Consider the following 19,680-nt stretch of genomic DNA (forward strand, 5'->3'; position numbering starts at 1 on the left):
CCAAATTGAATATTTCCCTTCCACCCAAACTGAATATTTCCCTTTCACCCAGATTGAATATTTCCTTTCCACCCAAACTGAATATTTCCCTTCTGCCCAAATTGAATATTTCCTTTCCACCCAAACTGAATATTTCCCTTCCACCCAAACTGAATATTTCCCTTTCACCCAGATTGAATATTTCCCGTCTCTTCACCTCCTGGCAGCAGTGCCTGGAAGCAGAACCTCCCCAGTGATGAACTCCGGGCAGGGAACGTTGGTTACCAACACCTGGAGCTCCTGGACTTTTCCTGAGAGATCCCAAGTGCTGAGGAAGGATGTGGTTCATTAGCAGCTCGGTAATTAAGAGGCTGCTGTGAGAGCAGCCCTTTGATCCCCTCCTGTACAGCCAGAGCAAAGGCATCAGAGCGAGGGCTGGGGTTAATTGCAGCGCTGGGGTTAATTAATTAATTGTGAATCCCTTCCCTAGGGAGCTCCAGCACCAGAAGAGGATCCCCGGGAGCTCTGGAAGTGATGCTGAAGGTGCTGCCCCTGGAACCCAAAGGTGGAATTAGCTGTGCCTGCAAATTCCCTTCTCCATGAGGACCCACGGCACTGGAGCAAGGATGAAATCCCTTTTCCACCCCTGGATTTGCTGCTTTATCACCTTTGCCCTTGTCAGGAAAATTCACCCACAAACACCAGAGGTTTGTGTCCAAAAAGGAGACAGAGGAGCCCTTTTGCTTTATTTGAATAAAGGGAGAGGCCAGGGGGCATTTCCCTGCGGTCTCCCAGTTTTTGGAGGGCTCAGCCTCCTTTTTATCCACATTTCCCTCTCTCTTTCCCCATGGCTGAGGTACTTGGGAGGTTCAGACTTCCCTAAACACCTGATACCAAAGATTCCCCTCTAATGCCCAACCCTCCCTTTTAATTTTTAATTCTCACGGAATTTAGGGGTTTTCCCCGTTGCTTCTTTCATATTTCAATATCCAGTGTCATTTATTAGCCAACCTAAATTATATTTGTAAAAGGAAATATCTTTTTCCATTCCTCAATCAGTGGAATCCTTCCTGTTGTTTCTTTTATTTCTCAGTGCTGGTTTTATCTTCCAGCTCGTTTGGAAAGGCAAATCCACAATTCCTCCCAGCCTCATGAGAAATGTTGCTTTGTGATGTTTGACCAGGTGAGTTTGAGGTCCCGGGCCCTGCTGGGATTTTGGGAACGCTGGGGCAGGAACAGCAGAGCCCCAAGGTTCTGCCCTGTGCCAAAATCATCTGTAAAACCCCCTCAGCATCTCCCGGGGCTGCAGAGCTGGGCTCCCGCCCTCACCTGCCATTTCCCTGGGCAGAGCTGCTTTTCAATGGAAAAAAATGCAGCTGATGGCAGCTGGAGAGGAAATTGGGTTTTTTTCTGGGTGCACAGGGCTATTTTACCCTTTTGAATTAAAACCAGCCAGTCCCAACTAACGAGCTCCAGCCCACCCCGTGTGCGAGATGAACTCTTGCTGGATGGAGAGCTCTGGTTAATCTCGTAATTATCAGATGGATGAAATGATTCCTAGCAGCCTGTAATTTGGTGGGCAGGCTGGAAATTGCCTTCCCGGCACAAAGCAGGGGAAAATCTGCCTTGCTGGAAATCGGCTCTGCCCCAGCACTGAGGGCAGGGGCCTCTCCCATCCCTGCTCCGGCCCCTTCCCTGCTCCGGCCCCTTCCCTGCTCCCTCAGGAATTCTCCATTCCCTTCCCAGCTCCCTCAGGGATTCTCCATTCCCTTCCCAGCTCCCTCAGGGATTCTCCATTCCCTTCCCAGCTCCCTCAGGAATTCCCCATTCCCTTCCCAGCCCCTTTAGTTGCTCCAGGTATTTCCAGTTTGGGGAGGGGAAAAAAAAATCCTTAAATTTAGTAATTCCTAAAAACGCATTTCCCTAAACGTTTTGACAACTGGGAATAGAAAAGCATCAAAAAACTGTCAGAGAGTGGAGTCACCCAGTGCTCCTGGCTGGGGAGGGGCACGGGATGGGTTTGGGATCCTGGAGGGGGCCCAGGATGGATTTAATGACCCTGGAGGAGGCTCAGGATGGGTTTGAGATCCTGGAGGAGGCACAAGGTGGATTTAATGACCCTGGAGGGGACCCAGAGTGGATTTAATGACCATGGAAGAGGCACAGGATGGATTGAATGGCCCTGGAGAGGGCTCAGGGTGGATTTAATGACCATGGAAGAGGCACAGGATGGATTTAATGACCCTGGAGGAGGCTCAGGATGGATTTCATGACCATGGAAGAGGCTCAGGATGGATTTCATGACCATGGAGGGGGCACAGGATGGGTTTGGTGATGCTGGAGGGGGCACAGGATGGGTTTCATGACCATGGAAGAGGCCCAGGATGGGTTTCATGACCCCGGAGGTCCTTTCAAGCCTCGGGGTGTCTGGAATTTTGTGGTGCCAGAGCTGCTGGGTGTGGCAGCCTGGCTCTCCAGCAGATCCCAGCCCTTGCTGGGTGGGCATCTCACCCTCCCGAGCTCTGCAGCTCTGCCTCCTGCTCCTTCCCAGCCGAATCTGCACTCCCTGCTCTTTGGGAGCTGCTGCAGTTTTATTTCCCCTTCACTCTGCTTTGACCCAGCTGCTTTGGCTTCCACCAGCAGCTGATGACTTTCCCCTCATTAACAAACAAGGTTCTAACCATAATCCCTTTCTTTGCTTAATTAAGGCGCTTTCATTTAAGGACCGCTGAGTTTTTCTCCTTCCTGGCTTGTTTTTTACACCTTGCCTTAACGATCCTGCAGTTTGAGGGGTGGCCCTGAGGAGGAGGAACTGTGCTGGATAAATTCAGGGACCCAGGGCTGTTCCATGAATGATTCCAGAAGTCCCCAGTGGGGTTCTCAGGGAATATCCTGGAAGAGGGAGGGCGTGGGAATCCAGAGCTTCCCTCTGGCTGCCCTGGGAGCCTGGCAGGGGTCAGAACCCCCCTGGACAGAGCCCCCAGAGACACTGGCTGTGATCTCTGGCCATGGAAAAGAGTTTTCAATCTTACAGGATGAATTACAAGTTCTGAGTGTTTGATATCAGTAATAATTAAGTGTGGCACGGGTGCAAAAGTCAAATTTTAGGATTCTAGATGAGGGGTCCAAAGGGGACAAGCTGGAGGAGATTGGGTGTGCCTTGTCCTTTTTCTCCTCCTTCATGCCCTCCATGTCTCACTGTGGTGTTGGCATTTTCCTGTTGGTTCAGGCTGGGGACACACTGTTCCAAGTGTGGCACAGGGGCAGTGCCAGCCCTGCTTTGGAGGGATTTGGGCACAGGGGCAGTGCCAGCCCTGCTCCAGGAGGGATTTGGGCACAGGGGCAGTGCCAGCCCTGCTCCAGGAGGGATTTGGGCACAGGGGCAGTGCCAGCCCTGACCCCAAATGGATTTGGGCACAGGGGCAGTGCCAGCCCTGTCCCAGGAGGGATTTGGGCACAGGGGCAGTGCCAGCCCTGCTCCAGGAGGGATTTGGGCACAGGGGCAGTGCCAGCCCTGACCCAGGAGGGATTTGGGCACAGGGGCAGTGCCAGCCCTGACCCCAAATGGATTTGGGCACTGGGAGGGCACAAAGGCAGGAGGGGTGCCCAGCGAGGGGGTGACAGCAGAGCGCCCGTGTTTAAAGGCGGATTTTCGGGAAGGGGTTGGGAATGCTGCCGTGCTGGGATGGAGGAAGGGCGTTCCAAGCCCTCTGGAATGGGAATTGCAGCGCGGGAGGGGCGAGATGCCCTTTCCAGGCAAGGTTGTTCCCATGGCAACCGGAGGCATCTCCGGCACCGGGAATGGCTCCGCGGCCGCCAGCGCCGGGAATTCCGATCCGCTCCTTCCCCGGGAGAGACTCGCAGGAATTTTGCGTGGAAAAACTGCGGCTCCATCTCGGGCTGATGGGCTGGGCTGGGAGGTGCCTGCTGGAGCTCGGCATGGGATTGCTGTGGGACAGGCTGGGAGAGCTGGGAATGTTCCCCTGGAGAAGGGAAGGATCCAGGCAGAGCTCAGAGCCCCGGGAATGTTCCCCTGGAGAAGGGAAGGATCCAGGCAGAGCTCAGAGCCCCGGGAATGTTCCCCTGGAGAAGGGAAGGATCCAGGCAGAGCTCAGAGCCCCGGGAATGTTCCCCTGGAGAAGGGAAGGATCCAGGCAGAGCTCAGAGCCCCGGGAATGTTCCCCTGGAGAAGGGAAGGATCCAGGCAGAGCTCAGAGCCCCGGGAATGTTCCCCTGGAGAAGGGAAGGATCCAGGCAGAGCTCAGAGCCCCGGGAATGTTCCCCTGGAGAAGGGAAGGATCCAGGCAGAGCTCAGAGCCCCGGGAATGTTCCCCTGGAGAAGGGAAGGATCCAGGCAGAGCTCAGAGCCCCGGGAATGTTCCCCTGGAGAAGGGAAGGATCCAGGCAGAGCTCAGAGCCCCTGGCAGGGCCTGAAGGGCTCCAGGAGAGCTGGAGAGGGACTGGGGACAAGGGATGGAGGGACAGGAGCCAGGGAATGGCTCCCACTGCCAGGGGGCAGGGATGGCTGGGAGATTGGGAATTGGGAATTCCTGGCTGGGCTGGAATTCCCCCTGAGGTGTCCCAGGCCAGGCTGGAGCAGCAGGGGCAGTGGGAGGTGTCCCTGCCATGGCAGGGGAGGATAGGATTTAAGATCCCTCCCAACCCCACCCATTCATGGATTCATCCATGTTCCCCGTGCCAGAAATCCCTGCTCCCTCCGGCTGCAAATCCCAACCCCTGTGGCCATTCCAGCCTTCAGGACACCCTGGGGTCCTTTAACCAGAGCCGGAGCGAGCTCCTGCAGCGATCCTGGGAATCCCTGGGAATTCCTGCAGCATCCCCGGGAATTCCTGAAAACTCCTGGGAATCCCTGAGAACCCCCCGGGAATCCCTGAAAAAACCCCTGGGAATTCTTGCAACATCCCTGGGAATTCCTGGAAAAAACCCTGGGAATTCCTGCAGCATCCCTGCCAGTTCCCACCTCCTTCCCACCCCGTTTTGGGATTTTGTTCCCCAGGTGGGTGGTGAAGCTCCGCTGGCTGCCGGTGGGCGCTGGGTGTGCGGGGAAGGGAGAACATTAATTAAAGCTCCGTCCTGCTGATTGGTCGGAGCTAATTAGTGGGAGCCGTATCCACGTGGGCAGCAAAACTCGCATTTATGGTCCCCTCAGAAGGATTTTAATGGAAATTTGGGGTGTGGCAGTGCCGCGGTGACCCCGGCGCTGCCTCCTCGGCTCGTTTTTAAAGCAATAATCTGAATTATGGCCGCAGCAGCGCCTGGCTCGGAAAAATCCCTTCCCTCTGCCCCTTTGGATCCCGCTGGAGCCGGGATTGCTGCCTGTGGAATTCCCTGATAAATGGGAATTTGGGATCTTGAAACCTGCTTGAGCCGGGATTGCTGAAATGCTGCTTGTAAAACGCATCCCATCCCAAATAAACGGGAATTTGGGATCTTTTGACACCTGCTTGAGCCGGGATTGCTGCCTGTGGAACACAACCCATCCCTGATAAATGGGAATTTGGGATATTTTGAATCCTTCTTGAGCCGGGATTGGTGAAATGCTGCTTGTAAAACGCATCCCATCCCAAATAAATGGGAATTTGGGATCTTGAAACCTGCTTGAGCCGGGATTGCTGCCTGTGGAATTCCCTGATAAATGGGAATTAGGGATCTTTTGAATCCTGCTTGAGCTGGGATTGCTGAAATGCTGCTTGTAAAACACATCCCATCCCTGATAAACGGGAATTGGGAATCTTTTGGAACACGCTTGAGCCGGGATTGCTGAAATGCTGCCTGTGGAACACATCCCATTCCTGATAAACGGGAATTGGGGATTTTTTTGAATCCTTCTTGAGCCGGGATTGCTGCTTGTAAAACACATCCCATCCCAAATAAACGGGAATTATGGATCTTTTGACACCTCCTTGAGCTGCGTTTCCTGCCTGTAGAACACATCCCATCCCAAATAAACGGGAATTAGCGCTCTGGATCCATCCCTGACAATCTCTGGGAACTGGCTGCGTTTCCCCTCGGGGAGAATTTCTGGCCGTGAAAAGGAACTGAATCACCTGCACATTCCTAAGGAGCCTGGCCGGCGCTGGCAGGACCTCGGGAAGTAGATCTTTCCCAAAAAGCAGGATTTCGGTTCTCCAGGAGCTCTCCCAGCTCGGGGCTCTTCACCCAGGGCCCCGTTCTGGGCTCAATTCCCGATATTTGTGGGAATTGCAGGTCTTGGGCTGGTTCTTCCCTCCCCTTCCAGATGCAATGGCTTTGAGCTGCCAGTGAGGATGGCTGGGAATTGGGAATTCCTGGCTGGGATGGATGGGAGATTGGGAATTGGGAATTCCTGGCTGGGATGGATGGGAGATTGGGAATTGGGAATTCCTGGCTGGGATGGTGGGATGAGCAGGGCTGGGTGGGAGATTGGGAATTGGGAATCCCTGGCTGGGCTGGTGGGATGGGTGGGAGATTGGGAATTGGGAATCCCTGGCTGGGCTGGTGGGATGGATGGGAGACCGGGAATTGGGAATTCCTGGCTGGGATGGATGGGAGATTGGGAATTGGGAATTTCTGGCTGGGCTGGTGGGATGGCTGGGAGATTGGGAATTGGGAATTCCTGGCTGGGCTGCTGGGATGGATGGGAGATTGGGATTTGAGAATTCCTGGCTGGGCTGCTGGGATGGGCAGGGATGGGTGGGAGGTTGGGATTTGGGAATTCCTGGCTGGGCTGGAATTCCCGGAGCAGCTGGGGCTGCCCTGGATCCCTGGCAGGGCTCCAGGCCAGGCTGGAATATCCTGGGATAGTGGGAGGTGCTGGGGTTGGAATGGGTTGAGGTTCAAGGCCCTTTTCAACCCAAACCAGTCTGGAATTCCACAGACAGGTTTTTTGGTGATATTTTAGGGTTTTTTGGGTAAATGCATTTTCGGTGGTGGTCACAGCTGGTGCTGCTCTCCATCCCTGGGCTCTCATTCCAGCAGGTCCCAGGGGAGTCTCCTGTTCCCCCTGGATCCCGAATTCCCTTTCCCTGAGTTGTGCTGCTGAAACATCCCTGGAAATTCCTTTGTCCTAAAACTATGGAAACCCTGGTTTGGGATGCAGGAGCCAGCCTGGATATGGGATCCTGCTGAGCCAAAACCCAGGAATGCCCTGTGAGAAGAGGAAAAACCTGGGATAGGGGACAGAGGGATCAGGAGGGGGAAAAGCTGGGATAGGGGACAGGGAAGCAGGAGGAGGAAAAGCTGGGATAGGGAAGCAGGAGCAGGGAAAAGCTGGGATGGGGGACAGGGAAGCAGGAAGAGGAAAAGCTGGGATATGGGATAGAGGGAAGCAGGAGCAGGGAAAAGCTGGGATAGGGAAGCAGGAGGAGGAAAAGCTGGGATAGGGAAGCAGGAATAGGAAAAGCTGGGATATGGGATAGAGGGAACAGGAGCAGGGAAAGCTGGGATATGGGATAGAGGGAACAGCAGGGGGAAAAGCTGGGATAGGGAAGCAGGAGCAGGGAAAGCTGGGACACGCTGCCTCTGCGCTGGAGAAGCGGGAGCCCAGCAGCAAACCCCCTTTCCAAACCCTCCTTCCCAACCGGGAGCCTCTCTCAGCCCCCATGGCCGCGGATTCCAGTTTCCCAGCGGCTCGATGATGGAATTTCAGAATTCCAGGCCCTGCAGGGGCTGCCCCGCTGCCGCTTTTGGGATTCCCGGGATGCGGTCTCCATGGGAACGGGAGCCGGGCTCGGCCGCCGCCGCTCCCGGACATCGCTGCGGAGCCTTGGGAAAATGAGCAGAGGAGGAGGAGGAGAAAAGCAGGGAGAAAGGACGAGCGGCTGCGGAGAGCCCGAACGTGCGGCTCGGGCTTGGTTCGTCCTCACAAAACGAGGGAGGGGAAATAGGACACGTTCTATACATTGAATTCACCGTTAATGTATGTGGAAGAACGGGGGAACCTAAATTGCTGTTGGCCCCAAAATGGGTCAAACAACCAGAGCTGGATGGAAAACAAACACAAAATGATCGATTTCTTTATAATCGGTCCCAGACTGATTGACCCCGCTGCTGTCTGTCGGTGTTTCCCCTCTCCGAAGACAAACCCCGAAGGTTTCTTCGGTGAAATCCTCGATTTTTGATTATTTGTTGCTATTCAGGGTTGATCATCCCATGGGCGGTTCGGAGAACCACCCCTGACAGAATTCCTGCCCCATTCCCAGCAAGGGCCGCGTTCCACAGGGAATGGGATCACAATTCCACAGGGATTGGAGCTCCCGGGGAAACACCGTTCCCTCATTTCTTCCTCCTGTGGCAGCAGATTCCATAGGAATACACATTCCTCAGGATGCAATTCCAAGGATCTCATTCCAAAGGGTGACTTGCCTCAACTTTGGGCCGGATTTATCTATTTTTCAGTGATTTAGCACGTGCTGGATATTCTCCTCCCTGCTCGTGCAGTCTCTACTTCCAAAATATCCTGGGAAAAGCCTGGAATGCAGCATTCCAGCTCTGCCAGGAGCAGGGCTGTGTGGGAAGCGTTGTACAGAAACAGAGCCACTCCTGAGCAGCAGCAGGAAAAGAGGAATAAAACCCAGGAGCTTTGTACTGCTGGAAGTGACTAATTTAAAAAAAAAAAGGGAAAAAAAAGAAAAATAAAAAGAAAAAACAACATTTTTCAAGCACTGTCTCCTGCGGGAAGCAAGATTTTCCATCGGATTTTCAGGATTTGGCAAGAATGCCTCAAGTAAAGCAGGATAAATATTTCAGATGTTCAGGTAAACTCCGCTCAGGGAAGTCATTCCCTGTGGTCTGTTTTCTTTGGAATGATGCTCTGGAATCTTCAGGATGGGGCAGATCCCATGCAGAACATCCCGCGGGAGCAGGAACACTTCAGAATTCCTGGGATGAAGCAGCTTTGGCCCCCCAGCTCCGTGAGGATGCAGAGCTGCTGGGTGGAGTCCCCAAAAAGCGACCGGAGCCCCTCATCCCTCACAATTCCCAACCCCCGGAATGACTGATCCCAAAATCCCCGCGGGAAAGAGGGATCCGAACAGGAATTTGGGATGCTGAAGCTTCGGGAGAGGAGCGGTGAGGGCCTGGCAGCCGGGATGTGAATCACGGCAGGATAAGAGGATGATAATTCGGATTTTATTCTAGAAAAGTTTTACTCCAGGATTTCGGGTGCCGGGAATGGCTTCAGCTCCTGGCAGTGTTTCCAGGTGGAAGGGTTTGATAATATTCCCAGGTTCCCATTTTCCCAGGTTCCTATTTTCCCATTTTCCCATTCTCCCAGGTTCCCATTTTCCCTTTTCCCCATTTTCCCTTTTCCCCATTTTCCCTTTTCCCCATTTTCCCAGGATCCAATTTTCCCAGTTTCCCATTATTTTCCCATTTTCTCAGGTTCCCATTTTCCCATTTTCTCAGGTTCCCATTTTCCCTTTTCCCCATTTTCCCTTTTCCCCAGTTTCCCATTATTTTCCCATTCTCCCAGGTTCCCATTTTCCCATTATTTTCCCATCATTTTCCCAGGTTCCCATTTTCCCTTTTTCCCGTTTCCCCATTTTCCCATTTTCCCATTTTCTCAGGTTCCCATTCTCCCAGGTTCCCATTTTCCCATTATTTTCCCATTTTCCCAGGTTCCCATTTTCCCATTTTTCCATTATTTATTTACTATTACACTGTATTATATATATAATATATTTATTATATATTCTATACATGATTAATATATTTCATGATATATTTAGAATATATTTTAATCTATTTTAATACGTTCTCATATATTTTTTTTTCTATATATCTATTACATATTGTTTATTATATATAATTCTAGATTTTACATATTATCTATATTTAATTACATATTTAATTATGTTTCATATACATTTACTGATCTATTTTACTAATAATAGTTTATTAATATAGTAAATACATAATGTCATATAATATATAGTACATATTATATATATAGTGTTTTTACTACTAATAATTTAATATTATTTATTATACATGTATTAATATTGTCTATTATAAATTTATTATATATTTTATACATTATATATTATTCTATATATCTTCTTTATTAAGTATATAATATAATTTTATATAATTATTATAGTAATAAATATATAAAATAAAATATATTTATTTTTGTTATAGAGTTTAAAATATTTTAATAATTATTATATAATATATTATATATTTATTATATTTCCTAATATACCTAATTATATATTATTATTGTTAATATAGTTGTTTTGTTGTTAATTTTTATATTATTGTACTATTATTACTATAGATAATGCTATATTATTTGCTATATTATTTATTCATTTATAATTAACAAATTATATTTATATTTATATTTATATTTATATTTATATTTATATTTATATTTATATTTATACTTAATGTTTATATTTACTGTTTATATTTAATGTTTATATTTATACTTAATGTTTATATTTACTGTTTATACTTAATGTTTATATTTACTGTTTATATTTAATGTTTATATTTATACTTAATGTTTATATTTACTGTTTATACTTAATGTTTATATTTACTGTTTATATTTAATGTTTATATTTATATTTAATGTTTATTTTTATTTTTATATTTAATGTTTATTTTTATTTTTATTTTTATTTTTATTAATTCCTGTGGCTGGCTGTGGAAATTCCCATTTTTCAGTGAAACTTCTCATTTTCCCGTGCAAATTCCCATTTTTCCAGTGCAAATTCTCATTTTTCCCTGGACAGGGAAAAGCCTTTCCCGAAGGCATTTAAAGACCTCGAAATTCAGCTCAGCCCAGCCCAGTTTTTATTTTTTTGTTGCTTTTTAGAGAACGAGCCTTTGATTTGTTCCCCGCCCCAAAGGCGAGAGGAGGAAACTGAGGAGTTTATTCTTGGTAATTTTATTACAGCCACAAATGCCCCAAAACGCCCGAAAATTGCCCCAGTTTGGGCCAAAACTGGAGATAATGCGAGATGTGCAGCCTTAATTGGAGATTTTGTTTGACTGCAGAGCTCAAATCTGAATTTCTATCCAGGGAGACACGCCATGCCCAAAACCGCTTTTATTTCTTTTATTTCTTTTATTTCTTCTATTTCTTTTATTGGAATTGAAATATTTACAATTTCCAGGAGAATCCAAGCGGGAATTCAGCAGGAGAGAACACAGACCGGCTGTGCAATCAGTCAATCAATCAATCAATCATTGCTAATTACAGTTCTTTTTAATGAGCAGAAGCAAGGGCTGGGCTCAGATGTTCGTTAATGGATGCAAATAAAGCGAGCACGCCTTAAAAATGAAATATGAACACGAAGTCCCTAAAAGAAATCAATCCAGACAGGGGCTGCGCCTGGACCTCCATCCCGGACACAAACCTCGGGAATTCTGCACCAGCAGGGATGGATTCCAGATCCAACAATCCCAGCACCCAGGCTGGTTTTTACCACTCCAATAATTCCCTTAATATTGGGGGTTTTTGGGCACATTTTCACTTAAAAATCAGAATTTTCAGTCAATCCCAGCTGGACGTTTTTAGGGCATTAATTGGATTAAGCGAGGCTCCTTTTCCAGTTTTTGTCCCGCCTCCAGGGGGTTTTTGGAGGGTTTTTCCCACCTCCAGCTCTTCTCCCTGGAATGTTTTCCATTTTGTGGAGAAACCCCTGGGGGACCACAAATTGCACCTGGGCTGCTGTGCCAGAGTCGGGAAATACGATGGAATAAAATGGGATGAGATAGGATAGGGAAAAGAGAAAAGAGAGAAAACAGAAAATAGAAAATAGAATAGAAAATTGAGAATGGAAGGGAGAAAATAATAAAATAGAATTAGAAATTTAAATCAGAATAGGATTAAGGAGAGTTAATATAGACTAGAAGACTAGCTCAAGAAAAAGAATAGGAAATAGAATATATTAAGAAGAGAATAAGAATAAAAATAGATCAAGAATAAGAAAAGGAAGTAGAGTATGATATTAGAATAATATAAAGTAGGATAGAAAATAGAAAAAATAGAACAAAATTAGAATGGAATTAGAATAAAAAATAAAGAACAGAATAAAGGATAGAACAGTAATGGGTTAAGAGACTAATAGAATAAAGGGAAAGGGAAAGAATAGAATAGAATAGAATAGAATAGAATAGAATAGAATAGAATAGAATAGAATAGAATGAAAAATAAGAATAAGAGGAAGAGTAAAAGGAAGACTAAGAGGAATAATAAGAATGAGAATAAGAGGAATAATAAGAATGAGAATAAGAATGAGAATGAGAATAAGAATAAGAATGAGACTAGGAATAGGAATAAGTTAAGAAACAAAATAGAATAAGGAAAAGCAATAGAATTATTGTAGAATAAAAAAGCATACAATCAGGGTAAAACATGGCAAGGGACTCTGGGAATTGCCCATCCTGGGGGACACGGTGACAGTCACACATTGACACTTCCAGGGACACTGGTGGCTGAGCCAGCTCCAGCACTGCTGGGCTCCCGAGTCCTCCTTCCATCTGTAAAATCCCAATTTTCTCCCCCAAACACATCAGCTCTGTCATTGATAATGCAGCAGTCCTGGGTTCCCAAGTCTTTGTTCCATCTGTAAAATCCCAATTTTCTCCCCCAAACCCATCAACTCTGTCACTGATTATCCAGCAGTCCTGGTCTCCCAAGTCCTCGTTCCATCTATAATTTTTTCCCCTAAGCCCATCAGCTCTGTCATTGATAATCCAGCAGTCCTGGGCTCCCAAGTCCTTGTTCCATCTACAAAATCCCAATTTTCTCCCCCAAACCCATCAGCTCTGTCACTGATTATCCAGCAGTGTGGGGCTCCTACCTTGTTCCATCTATAAAATCCCAATTTTCTCCCCCAAACTCATCAGCTCTGTCATTGATTATCCAGCAGTGCTGGGCTCCCAAGTCCTCGTTCCATCTATAATTTTTTCCCCCAAACCCATCAGCTCTGTCATTGATTATCCAGCAGTGCTGGGCTCCCAAGTCCTCATTCCATCTATAATTTTTTCCCCTAAGCCCATCAGCTCTGTCATTGATTATCCAGCAGTGTGGGGCTCCCAAGTCCTCGTTCCATCTGTAAAATCCCAATTTTCTCCCCCAAACCCATCACTGATTACCCAGAGATGCTGGCGTGGCTGCAGGAGTGCCAGGAGCCAGAGGTGCCCATCCACGAATGTTCCTCTGCCCACACCTGGGGGCACCTGGACGTGACCCCAAGGGTTCCCCCATGGGATGGCACTCGAATCCCCACTCCTGGGGGGTGCCTTTCCCACCCCACCCCTGGCGGTGCCACCGACCCCAAACCTCCTCCAGGGAGCCTCTGGAAAAACCCCAAACACAGCCCAGGGGCGCCTCAACCCTTTGGATTTTGGGGAGGTGCTCCACCCCATCCCAGAGCCCGCCCTGCCTTGACCCAGGTGGGCGAAGGAATCCAGAGGGATCAGCCCCAACACCTGAACATCCACCCAGGCTTGGCTCGCTGCGGAGCCCCAGGGTGACCCCAGGTTTGACCCCGAGGTCAAACAGCGTTTTCCCCACAAAAAGCAGCAGGGAACGAGGGAACGAGGCTTGGAAGCACCCTGTTCTGCCTGGCAGGGAAATCCAGGCCCGGAGGGACTGGGGGAGTTGGGGCTCCACTTTTGGGGTGCAGTTCTCCCCACAGAAGAGCCTGCTTGGCCCCACAGGCTCTTCATGGCTGGCTGTTTCAGCAACCAGAGAAATCAAGCACGTCCTGCCAGTTTTCTTCCACATATACACCACAAAGATTTTATAGAAATGTTACTAATTGTACCTAAAGTGTGAACTTGAGTCATTATTTATCACTTTGCCCCAGGCTTAAGAACACAACTTTCTTTTCTAAACAAAGCCTGAGGAAATACAGATTTTTATTTTTTCCTCCCGATATTTTTCCCGGTGGCTTTGACACAGGGAACACCCCAAAAAAAAAAAAAAACCACCTGAAAGCAAACTAGAAACCAGCAGTGGATTTAAGGCGAGCAGATTTGATGTGAAGGGTGAACCAAAACACCTCGGTGGAGGAAAAAAACCACATGCAGCAAACTACTTGGGCGAGGACATCACGACCCACGGCAAGAGGGAAAAAAGACCCCAAACGCTTCCGACTCAAGTTCAGCTCACCCTGCGAGTTCCCCACTCCGTGTTGTCCCCATTCCCTGGGGAACGCAGGGGCAGGGAGGCCCCTCTGCGTGTTTTTCGGGATACAGAGTATAAGTACAGGAGGAGTCATGCCACGGACTGGACGCGGAGGTTGCACACTACTGTCGCATGCGCTGGGGTGGGACATGCCGAGGACGCGGCCCTCGCTCGCGATCCCGCGGCACCGAGCCCACGGCGGCTCCCCGAGCCCACGGCGGCTCCCCGAGCCCAGCCCGGCTCCCCGAGCCCCCGGGCGGCCCCGAGCCCCCCGCAGCCCCCGCCGCCTCCTCGGGGTCCCGGCCGCGCGCCATCCCGCCGGGCGCGGCGCGTTATGTGAAGCGGTCGGAATTCATTTTGCGCAGTTTGGGCGGGAGGTTCCCCTCCATCCTCCCGCCGCCCCCCGAGAGCTTCTGCAGCTTGGGGGGCAGCTCTGCCACCGACTGGCTCATGGGATCCGACATCATCTTCGTGGTCTTGGAGCCCAGTTTCTCCTCGGAGTTGCCGGGCACCGAGCTGATGCGCTGGAGTTTCATGGGCAGGTCGCCCATGCTGTAGGCCTTCTCCGAGGTGGTGGAGCTCATCCTGAGCAGTTTTTTTGGGAAGTCGTCCCTCCCGGTGATTTTCTGCAGTTTTGAGGGCAGCTTCGTGCCCACCTCGTCGAGCCCATCCAGGCACTCCACGGAGTTGTTCCTCTCCTTGCTGTTGCTGACGGCGGGCGGGATCAGGGGCGAGGACATGAGGAGCATCTCCTCCTGCTCCTTGACGCTGTAGGGCGGGGTGGGCACCTCGAACGTGGCGTGGAACTGGGAATAATCCACCTTGAAGAAGCCTTCCTCCAAGGAGATCACCGGGAAGAAGCGATGGCCCCAGAGCACCTCGTCCTCCGTGTAGGATGTCCTGGCTTGGCACGTCATCCCTGCAAGGAGAAGGGAGGAAAAGCTTCCACCGGTCCCAGGAAATTGGGGATGCACAGAAATCCCTGAGCAATTCCATGGGTTTAAATGTATTAAAAAGAAAGCTTTGGCCTGCCCTTGTTTGGAGGAAATGATGTACCCGGGGAGGTTTAGTTGGATATTAGGGAAAATTCCTTCGTGGAAAGGGTTGTCCAAGGCAGTGGTGGAGTCCCCGTCCCTGGAGGGGCTTCAAATCCCTCTGGATGTGACACCTGGGGACACGGGCCAGTGGCCTGATGGTTGGACTTGATGGCTTTAAAGGTCTTTTCCAACCCTAAGGATTCCATGATTCTAGGATTCCACAGCTGTTAAATCGTCATTCCCAAGGGGAAAGGAGCCAACCTCAGCGGAAAGGGCAGAACTGAGGAGTTCCCACCTACATTTACAGACCCTTTGTGAAGGTGCTGCCGCCAAAGGGACACCAGGGCTACCTGAGAACCTGGGACTGAAGCTGCAGGAGCTGTCAGGGCAAACGGGACTCGTCAGATCCTAAACTATTCCGAAATTATTCCACATTTCCCTCATATCCATGAGCACACACAAAAGCAGCCCCTCCTCAGCACATTCCAAGCCATCAGCAAGTTCTACAAAATTCCTCCTCAAAGGCCTTGCCAGCAGTCTGCTCCCACATCCATCACTGCCAGGCTGGGATCCAGCTCCGAAAGATTAACAGGGAATAAAATCCATGACTAAGAGGCACAACACTGCCCTTCCTCTTCCTCCCACTGTGGAGAAAACTCTGCTCCAGCACCAGACCTTGCCACCCTGGTGACCCCTGGGAATCAGAGGGAGGTGATGCTCGTGGGTTGCTGGAGACATCCAGAACAAATCCTGCTTTTTTTCATCATCATCATTACTATTTTTAACCACTCTTGGTAGAAATCTGCAAATAGAATTACGCTGCCATTTGCTCCTCACGCAGCCAAGTGGAAATGTGACATTTGGATCTCAGGAAGCTCCATCCACCTCTGCAAACACATCCCCTGCCTGGCTCACCAGGAGAAAAGGAAAGGAGCTTGGGAAGGCGCAGGAAAAACAACAGCAGGATGCAGCGAGGGGGAGTGGGATGGAGTGTGACACACAACCAGGAAAATTCCAGTTTGCCCCACTCCATGCTGCTGCTGATGGAATCAGTGCTGGCTTTGCTGCTGATCACAAGACAAAACTGTTTCCCACTTTATCTCTTGGGAGAAAAATATGAATCCAGGTTTTCAGCACGGGATGCTGCTCCTCACATCTGCAGGAGCACACCCCACAGCCTCACCCAGGACATATTTTCTGCTTCCCAGTGCATTTTCACCCCGGTCCCAGGTGCTCCTGTTTATGAAGTGGAGTGGAAGCAATCCCACTCCTAAAGGGTTTAGGAAAAATGGCAATTCTGAGAGAAATGGCAATTTGAGTGAGTTCCTCCTCCAGCTGTGCTCTTCGCTCTGCAGCTGCTCAGGAGCAGCTTCACCAGCAGATCCCAGAGCTTCCCCTGCTGAGCCTCAGCCCTGCCTCTGACGGGGACCTCCTTAGGGACTGAACGTGGGATTCCGCATCTGCATCCCCATCCACGTCTGCATCCCCATCCACGTCTGCATCCTCCTCCACATCTGCATCCCCATCCACATCTGCATCCCCACCCACATCTGCATCCCCATCCACATCTGCATCCCCACCCACGTCTGCATCCCCATCCACATCTGCATCCCCATCCATGTCTGCATCCTCCTCCACATCTGCATCCACATCTGCATCCTCATCCACATCTGCATTCCCATCCACATCTGCATCCCCATCCACGTCTGCATCCCCATCCACGTCTGCATCCTCCTCCACATCTGCATCCCCATCCACATCTGCATCCCCATCCACATCTGCATCCCCATCCACGTCTGCATCCTCCTCCACATCTGCATCCCCATCCACATCTGCATCCACATCCACGTCTGCATCCTCCTCCACATCTGCATCCACATCTCCAGGCCCAGACCCATCTGCATTCCCATCCCAGTTCCCATTCACAGCTATTGATTTCCATACCCACATCTGCATTCCCATCCCTGTCAGCATTCCCACCCCATCCACATCCTCATCCCCTTCTGAATCCACATCTCCAGACCCAGATCCACCCACATTCCCATTCCCATCCCCTGTCCACCCACATTCCCATTCCCATCCCATCCAAATTCCCATCTCATCCATGTGCATCCCCATTCCCACCCCATCCAAATTCCCATACCCCATCCATGTGCATCCCCATTCCCACCCCATCCAAATTCCCATACCCCATCCATGTGCATCCCCATTCCCATCCCATCCAAATTCCCATCCCGTCCATGTGCATCCCCATTCCCATTCCCATCCCATCCAAATTCCCACCCCTGTCCATGTGCATCCCCATTCCCATTCCATCCCATCCCATCCAAATTCCCATCCCAGTCCATGTGCATCCCCATTCCCATTCCCATCCCATCCAAATTCCCATCCCAGTCCATGTGCATCCCCATTCCCACCCCAGGCAGTCCCATGGCAATGTCCCGAGGGCTGTCTCCACCTCCTGCCCCATGGTCCTGCCTCTCCAGCAGGCTTTCCCAGGAGGAATTCTGTGCCCACTATTGCCATGGAAAAGGTGCCAGCAGAACCTTGGGAAAATCATTGGCAGATTCTGTCTCATTCCCACATCAGCTCACTGCAGGGGAAAATATTTGCAGGAATATCTTTTGCCTTTCAGATCCAATTTTCTCCTCCCCAACAAACCCAAGGGCACAAATTATTTAAGAGCCTCTCAGGATGAAGAGCAGCAGCCAATATTCCCAACATTCTTGGGAATACGTGTCAGCCAACAGGCAGTGCTGAGAGGTGCCACCGTGGCCAGGACAAGAAATCAATTCCCAGCCTTGCTCCCGGCTCTGCTGTGTTTTCCAGCTTTTCCTTTGTGTTCGTTCTCCCAGCAACGCCTCAGCCCCAGCTCGGAGCTCTCAGGTCTCATATTCCAGCAACAACAGAATCCCACAAATCTTTGGGATCTTAAAAGCCACCCCATCCATGGGCAGGGACACCTCTCACTGTGCCAGGCTGCTCCAGCCTGGCCTGGGGCACTGCCAGGGATCCAGGGGCTTCTCTGGGAATCCCAGCCCAGCCAGGAATTCCCAATTCCCAATCTCCCAGCCATCCCTGCCCCCTGGCAGTGGGAGCCATTCCCTGGCTCCTGTCCCTCCATCCCTTGTCCCCAGTCCCTCTCCAGCTCTCCTGGAGCCCTTCAGGCCCTGCCAGGGGCTCTGAGCTCTGCCTGGATCCTTCCCTTCTCCAGGGGAACATTCCCGGGGCTCTGAGCTCTGCCTGGATCCTTCCCTTCTCCAGGGGAACATTCCCGGGGCTCTGAGCTCTGCCTGGATCCTTCCCTTCTCCAGGGGAACATTCCCGGGGCTCTGAGCTCTGCCTGGATCCTTCCCTTCTCCAGGGGAACATTCCCGGGGCTCTGAGCTCTGCCTGGATCCTTCCCTTCTCCAGGGGAACATTCCCAGCTCTCCCAGCCTGGCTCCAGAGCAGAGGGGCTCCATCCCACACCAGGACCTCTGTCCCCACCACACCTCCTAGCAAGCACCAAACCCCACATCCAAGACCATTTCCATGTTTTCCCACAGAAAGAGCAGGATCAGTTGTGTGCTCCCCACCTCTGCCAGCCCTGCTGATAACCACCCCAGGATTATTTTCCAGGAATTTTGCTCATGGATATCCCTCCCTCCTGGCTCCCAGTTTTTTGTTCCTGCTGTTGGCATGGAAGGGTTTTCGTTTTTTGGGCTTTTCCCCCTCAGCAGGACCTGCTCTGACACCTCACCCCGATCACGGGCCTGCTCCTGTCTTCCCAAGTCCTGCCCATGATTAATGCCCATTTGCAGGATGAATTCCCAGCTCCAGCTTGGGAGCAAACAGGCTGCCTGCAGTGGAATTATTTATTATGGAATTAAGCAGCCGTTTGTCACAGGAAAAGGCTTTGGAGCATTCTGTTCCTGCTCCCAGCTCAGCCTCCCTCCCGAGGGCTCTGGGAGTGGGAACCAGCAAAGCTCTGCCTGCACACACATCCCACCTGAGCAGCTACAACAATTCCTATAGGAATATCCCAAAATATCCAGGAAAACCCCTCCCCACCACTCCAAAACCAGGGAATGCTTTTTGTGCAGAGGGGCAATCCAGAGGAGCTGTGGCTGCCCCATCCCTAAAAGTGTCCAAGGCCACCTGGAGGGGTTTGGAACAACCCAGGATCGTGGAAGGTGTCCCAGGCACCCAATTAAGGATGATCCTTAATTTCCCTTCCAATCCAAGCCATTCCAGGGTTCTGTGACCCGCTGCCAGCCCAGCTCAGAGCTGCATTCCCGGATTAATGAGGGGGCAGATGGAGGCCAAAAGAAAAAAAGCTGTAAATAAATGCTTTGACTAATTCCACCCTCTAATAATCCTCCAATTACTTCCAAATTTCCAAAGGACCCAGATGGAGCCGGCTGTTTTCTAGAGCTCAACCATAAATTGCCTTGAAAAGAATCCCAGCCCTGTTATTTATCCCCTTGATTCCCGAGCTTGGCCGCTGCCTGGGAAATCACGGCTCATTAATCA

General features: G+C 50.3%; 1 protein-coding gene across 1 annotated transcript in view; it reads right to left on the reverse strand.

Annotated features, from left to right (window-relative positions):
* Nucleotides 1–10,860: 10,860 nt before the first annotated feature.
* KCNJ3 (potassium inwardly rectifying channel subfamily J member 3) overlaps nt 10,861–19,680 on the reverse strand; it is a 38,053-nt gene continuing 29,233 nt past the window's right edge. The window contains exon 3 of the mRNA XM_021545687.3: nt 10,861–15,047. Coding sequence (XP_021401362.2) covers nt 14,461–15,047 — 587 coding nt within the window. The 3' untranslated portion in view covers nt 10,861–14,460. The remainder of the gene's footprint in view (nt 15,048–19,680) is intronic.

The sequence above is a fragment of the Lonchura striata genome, chromosome 7 (assembly GCF_050655825.1).
Source record: "Lonchura striata isolate lonStrDom1 chromosome 7, ASM5065582v1, whole genome shotgun sequence".
NCBI lineage: Eukaryota > Metazoa > Chordata > Aves > Passeriformes > Estrildidae > Lonchura > Lonchura striata.